This window comes from Pararge aegeria, chromosome 14 (assembly GCF_905163445.1).
Source record: "Pararge aegeria chromosome 14, ilParAegt1.1, whole genome shotgun sequence".
Taxonomy (NCBI): domain Eukaryota; kingdom Metazoa; phylum Arthropoda; class Insecta; order Lepidoptera; family Nymphalidae; genus Pararge; species Pararge aegeria.
In genome coordinates, this window is record NC_053193.1 from 1,061,418 (window position 1) to 1,068,286 (window position 6,869).

Here is a 6,869-nt window from a genome sequence, read left to right on the forward strand (position 1 = left end):
ACAAAATGAATGAATGGAATGATATATTCAGGGTACCGAACCCAAAGGGTAAAAGGGTATGTTGCTTCTATAACAAATACAGAATAAAATAAATATTTAAGGGTTATTTAAAGGTCCCAAAATTACCATCCAACAGACCAGATATTTTTGCGGTTTTTATAGATGCGATAGAGTCCGACTCGCACTTGGACGGATTTTTAAATAAATCAAACACAATCACAGATTATTTATTGAAACATGTCACGTGTGATTAGGGCTCACCAAAATCATCTCACGTAATTAATAGACGCTCTACCCAGTCGACGCTATTGCAAGCTAGCAGCGAAAACGAGAAGTTTTCCGTACTATGGTAGGGTTGCCTGTAGAAAAGTGCTAGTGTGAAAATACGAAATTAGATCATCTAAGTCATAATATTTACGGTGTTTAAAAGCAGGTGCCGGGGGGGCAACCCCTACTCAAAGACGAATCAACGATTGCCATCGTTATCTCACACTAAGGGTTGGTCTACGTAGATACAGGCGCGCCGCTTAATGCCCCTTGATTAATGTGAAATGAGATTTACCGAACATCTACCTTGACGGGCAACATTTTGATTACAAGATGCGGCTTCGATTCCCATTGGTTCCTATCGAAGCCGCATCTTCAAACTTTTTTGACTAAATTTATCTACATATAAATTACGATTTATATGTAGATAAATTTAGTCAAAAAAGTTTGCGTTACTAACTACTACGTTAAGTTTCAAAATAGCGTTAAGCAAATAATTTCCGACTGTTTCGGACCAATGCTTGACAAAACAACTTGTATCAACAGTAAATGACACAATGCGATTTCGGCCAGCAGATCCCAAATCTGTAGGAAAAATTATTATCGCCTTAAGTAGTAACAAAGCTCCCGGAGTAGACAAAATAAAAACTATTGACATCAAAATGTTATGTGATAAGAACAAGAAAGTTCTTTCAAGTTTTAGAAATACTAGTGTAGATACTGGGAAATATCCCACTACAGACCGGCATTGTAAGGCCAATGTATAGTCGAGTGGAATAAGGCAATATCAGGCATAACTATTTTGCCTACTATTAATAACATTGCTGAAAAATACATAAGCAAGCAATTCCTACATACGTTTTATGAAAGTAACAATATTAGGAAAAATAACCAGTATGTATTCACGCAAGCTTTCACAGACAGCATAAATAGCCACATAGACAACAGAGAGCCTGTATTGGCTGTCTTTATAGATTATAGTAGGGCTTTTGACACACTTAGATATACTGGACTACTACAATGTCTATCTGATAGCGGAATTAGAGGGAAACTGCTTGACTGGTGTAAAAATAACCAACAAAACAGATCATACCAGGTGAGTGTTAGCAATTCTGACAGCGACACAGTTCCAGTCACGGAAGGCACAGCCCAAGGCTCAGTTTTGGGGCCTTTGCATTATCTGACTTAAATCAATAGCCTGTCCAGTGCAATTAAGCGTTGTGAAATATACCAGTTTGCTGATGACACTTCTTTAATTGCCGCGGGTTGTAATATAATGGAGGTAATTGTGAGACAATAAAACGATTTTGACGCCTTATGATGACGGATTAGTCCTCAATGGTAACAGAACTAAATTAATGTATATAAGCACTAATCACAATAGAAAGGGGTCAACATAATCTAGACAGTACTCATGATAATTTTTGTATTATTATTTATTTATTCTGATTCAAAGATATGGAGTAACATACTAAATAATATCTTTTAACTTAATGTTATAATGTAAAACTTTAATGAAATATAGTTCTCGAATAGACAGTAGTCTTTTAAGAACTACAATGTCCTCGATAGAAGAAAATATGTACATGTTAGAATGATGTTTTGGCAAACCATCAAGAAGTTTGACATATTTGGTGCCAAAACATGGCTAGTGAACGTGTTTGTGGTTATTTTAGAACTCATTCATACTTAGAAAATTGAGAAATTTAAAACAAAACCTAATCTCTGCACAGCTAGCATGGGCAGGAGACAATTCTCAACCCGGGGAAAGGATAAAATTTTATCTTCTCCCACAACTTGTTCATCTCTCAGAGCACTGGAGCGCAAGTGGCAATAATATACAGATAATATATGTGTTAAATAATAAACAGGGTAAACTACCCTATTGCCTGTTCCCGTGCTTTAGCAGGTGGACCAATTTATTATATTCCTTCATCGCTTGTCAGGGGATATAATGGGGGATAAAACTTTTGTCTCCTGCCTGTAACTAGCCCTGCTCATATAATGCTCTTGTTTCTGACATCAGTATTTACTACTCCGTAAGGTTAACACTTTGTTAGGGCTTGTTCTGCCAACTCAAATACCAGATTTCTTTTTTTTTTTTTTTTGATATACAGTCAAACCTGGGTAACTCTATAAGTGAGAATAATAGCCAGGACCCGTCATTTTAAGCTCCCAAAACCTCTATTAGCGAGAAACAGAAACCGTTTTTCCCTCACGGACCTCCTTAAGTGAGACTACTTATCTATACCTCTATATGCGACAGTCGAGCAAGCAATATTCGACAAAATTTATGAGTTAGAGAAACACATTCAAAATACAAAAACAGAAACCCAAACGAAATTCACGGATTTTTTTAAATGTAAATAAGTTCTAAATAAAATTAAATTACATAGTGTATGAATATGTCTTGTTATTGCTGCGTACCTCTATAAGAGAGAAACGCTACCCATGTACCTGCATTAGCGAGAAACTCGGGTTAGTGAGAAACCTCTATAAGCGAGAATGAGATTGTGCTCCCTTGAACTCTCGCTTATCCAGGTTTGACTGTACTTAGAAAAGTAGTTAAAGTTGCTATTGAAAAGTTAATAAATTTTGTTATTTCTTAGAGCGTGATAAGTACATTTAAATCTAACTAACAAATAGCTTGACAATTTTGGTAATTTAATTACCCTGGATGTAAAATGTAGTTATAAATAAATAAAACTTACCAAAACGTTAAATGTGACTGGAAAATGCTAGAAAACAGCTCGGACCATTGCAGATGCCGCGTAAAACATTAAACACTGGGGGATAATTACGAGACGATTAAATTTAAGAATAACAAAAGACTTGTACTAAATAGGCACTTGTTTCGCTGACTTTGTAATATATATTTTACTTGTACACTTAATACTTTTTGGCACCGTTAAACTAACTTTAATTTTATTTAATAAGGTTACCGTATGTCAATAAAACGGTAGATTAATTGAAATAGGGCATACATAAACTGTAAACACACACACAATAAATACTTTCTAGGTCGAAAACGTGGTGATAGTCTATCATGGAAAGTTGGAATTCGTGTTTCCGACTTTGCTCAAATTCGATTGGTGGAATCGTTATGGGAGGCTATGATAAAAATGAATGAAGAGTGAATGAAAAAAATTAAATGGATGCAGACTATAAAATATAATAGGGCTGTAAAATGTGATTTTATGTGGTAGCAATAAAGCCTTTTAGTTTTACTTCAATTATATCATAAGATTGTTCCTATAAGCTAAACTGAATACCTCGTAAATTTGAACTAAGTTATAAGATTATTTTCTCTCAACTATTGAAATTATTCAAAACTAAACAAATAATAAAATTGAAATTTCCATTCGTTTAAAAAAAACTATGAATAAGGGTTGCAAAGCAATAATTAAAAAGGATTGTTTGTCTGTGATATGGAGGGTAGAGGTAAGGAGAGTCATCTGTGTATATGAAAAAGTGTCGTCAAAATGTATTAAATTAGGATGGCGCCACATTTGCATCAGGGTAACTCTTAAAAGAAGCGCCAAATATAAATATTGTTAGAGTAGGCTTGAAAAATAAACAAGGAAGTATGGAGATAAAAGGAAGTAAGGTTATATTTACCACAATATTTTGTACAACGTAAGTTGTTGAAATTCTCAATAATTAACTACTTTAGTCGATAATGACATTAAATTTTTTAACTCGGTATACTTCAATTCATCTACGATTGCTACATTCATACCATACCCTGTGCATCCACCAGCGCCATTGTGGAGGATTTTTGAACTGTTATTTAGGGCATACACTGGACACTTTTTCAACTTTTCTCCCATATAAGATGACTCTCCTTACCTCTACCCTCCATAGTCTGTGATATGTCAGTTGTCAGTTTTTTCTTTTCATTTTAGTGACACTTGAAAGTTGTTAAGAGCTACCACATCTATCAGAATAGACGAGCAACTGTTCGTTAGAAATTTCATTTTTCGGAAGGACACTTGCCGATAACCACCTGAGGGGTTGCTACGGCGTCATCGGGGGAGTGGGGCGAGCGCGAAAGCTCGCCATGAGAAGAGCCCCAGGGCTCGACGACACCAGAGGACTACTAGCTTTTTTAGTCTATTTAATGACTGCAAAACTACTGACCGAGTGAGAAAATCACAAATGCTTGATTTAATTTTTAAGTTTCAATTTGGCCAGTCCACTGCGGGACCTAGGTCTTTAATCTACAAAAGGATGTTCCAAAACCCACGGTGGGCCGCTTGTTTCCGGTATCTCCCAACGATTCGTTTAATAATGTCGTCCGTTCAACTCGTTAGGGGCCGATGACTCTAGCTTAACCGGTGCGAGGCGCCCTTGCCATTGCAGCATCTTGCATTACGTATATCGATGTTTTAGTTTGACTATTAAAAATATTTATCTAGAGATATATAAACATACAATCTAAAAACAGTATCTCAGAAACTGAAAACACATGAGCCTTGTTATTCTAAACGAGCAAACTTGTTTGATCATATCGGATGGCTAGTGTGGTAGCAACTTTTTTTAGGTTTAAAAAGGCAAAAACCCAGAGCCTGAGCTGTAAGTACCAACCTATCCTATCCTTACAAAAATCTAAAAATTGTCATTTGACACTTGACACGGTCGTTTCGTTTATTTCAAATTCAAAAAGCATCAACTTGAAAACTTTTACAAAACACAAGTAATCATAAAGAACTTTAAAAATAAGCTTCTGTAGTCTTCTGTTTCTTAATTCCAACAAATATGGTTAGAATGGAAAACATACTAGATAATGTTGAAAATCCTCCGCTATTTTTGGTCGAAGAGCGTGTTAAAACATTTAAAAACTGGCCATTTAGTGATAAAGATAAGTGTAACGTGCGTAACATGGCAGAGGCGGGTTTCTATTCCGTGGCCACTGGGGACGAAGACGCGGATGCAGCGAAGTGTTTCCTGTGTGGAAAGGAGTTGGACGGCTGGGAATCGTGTGACGACCCCTGGGCGGAGCATAAGAGCCACGCTGCCAAGTGTGCGTTTGTTCAACTAGGCAAGAGAGAAGATGAATTGCTGGTAAGATAACTTCATATGAACAGTGAATACTTTGTGGGCTTTTGGAACCTTTGTAGAGTAAGTGTTGAGTTGGTTTCTCATCACACAGTAATTAACCAAACATACAATGCAATCTAAAAGAGTATATGAAGCAGGGATTTTGCCTGTGCTAAAGGAGACCAAATGGAAACACATTCAGCACATCCATGGCTCTTATATATGGAACAAAAGTGTGTTCTTTAGTGTACACAAAGATGTTTTTGTTTTACAAATTTACAAGTGTGTTTGTTGTGTTTGTGTCCTTCCTTCACACCATAACTAAGAAACCAATCAACTTTATTTTTGGCATTAAGTTAGTTAAAAAGATGGAGAGTAATATAGGTTTCTCTTTATACCAGAAAATCAAACTGTTCTCACAGGATTTTTAAAAATCTTTAGTTAACATGTAAGGTACGTTGGCAACATCTAGTTACATATTATATTTTAATAAATAACACAGCTTAAAAGACTTACCCTTAATCTGAGTAAGACCGGTTGGATGTGAGAGTTAATCTATATTTGCATTTTATGGTTTACTTATGTACATTTGGCATTTAATTCTTTTTTTATAGGTATATCTTATTATGGTAAGCCTAACACTTATATTTTCTCACAGAAGCTACTTGATAGTTTTTGAGACATGAATTTTGAAAAATGGGATTTTTATTACCATGTAAATTCAGACATAATCGATTATGTGTCATTTGTCCAACCATTAGGTACCCCATACTTGCTCTCACCTAGAAACCAATCTCAGCATAAAGAAACCAATACCTAATATATTATTGTGACTAGGCTATCTGTTATTTATATTCTCAACTGCCAGTCTGCCAATGAGTTATACTTTTACTTCATTCTCTTACTTTGTAATGTACTCCACAAAATATATAACTTTTCTTTTTTTTTGTTACAGCTTTCTGAATTCCTGTCAGTTATTAAACAGTACATGATCAATGACAAGAAACGTGTAGCTGAGTTTGCCAAGGAGCTCATTGATGAAAGAGCAAAAAGAGCAAAACAGTTTAATAGACATCTGGGCAGAAAATAATTTATTTAGTGAAGACTTTTCTATTTTTGAATCATAGTCAACATGTGAAAATGTATGTAACATTGGAATTGATAGTGTTTTATTGATAACTTTAAACTGAAGATCCAAAAGCTGCCCGGTTACAGTCAATATTACTGTCAAAATTTAATACTTCAATTCTTCTATATGCCCTCTACCCAAGCAATATTATGTAGAATATAATAATAGTGTCCTATGGAAAAAAAAACAATTAAATCACCAATAGGATACCAGACCACAGAAAACTTAATTGAGTTTTACTATCATAAAATTTTATTGCATAACTGTTTTTGAGAAGATATACAAAAGTACACCAAAGTGAGATTTGGCTTGTTGTTTTAGTATCAAGTCTGCAATGCAAGGTTTTCTTGTATATTTAATATAATAAATTTGGTCGGTCAGCATTCTCAAGAGATTTTGACTTAACCTGTTGAATTAGTGTTAATTTAGTTTG

At 35.0% G+C, this 6,869-nt stretch overlaps 2 protein-coding genes across 2 annotated transcripts in view; one reads left to right on the forward strand and one right to left on the reverse strand.

Moving 5' to 3' along the window:
• LOC120629228 (monocarboxylate transporter 4-like) overlaps positions 1-3,356 on the reverse strand; it is a 48,693-nt gene extending 45,337 nt beyond the window's left edge. Inside the window, exon 1 of the mRNA XM_039898096.1 lies at positions 2,979-3,356. The gene's annotated coding sequence lies outside the window, so the exon portion shown is untranslated. The remainder of the gene's footprint in view (positions 1-2,978) is intronic.
• A 1,540-nt stretch (positions 3,357-4,896) lies between these two features.
• LOC120629555 (baculoviral IAP repeat-containing protein 5) lies at positions 4,897-6,742 on the forward strand. The gene is made up of 2 exons (XM_039898515.1): positions 4,897-5,331; positions 6,263-6,742. Exons 1-2 carry the CDS (start codon positions 5,026-5,028, stop codon positions 6,395-6,397), a joined length of 441 nt encoding a protein of 146 aa, XP_039754449.1. The 5' UTR covers positions 4,897-5,025; the 3' UTR covers positions 6,398-6,742.
• Positions 6,743-6,869: the final 127 nt, after the last annotated feature.

Bases quoted from the DNA above. Each gene is read 5' to 3' on its own strand.
- LOC120629555 (XM_039898515.1), top strand. From the start codon at position 5,026: ATGGTTAGAATGGAAAACATACTAGATAATGTTGAAAATCCTCCGCTA. The intron at 5,332-6,262 runs GTAAGATAACTT...TTTTTGTTACAG, and splicing joins AGAGAGAAGATGAATTGCTG to CTTTCTGAATTCCTGTCAGT.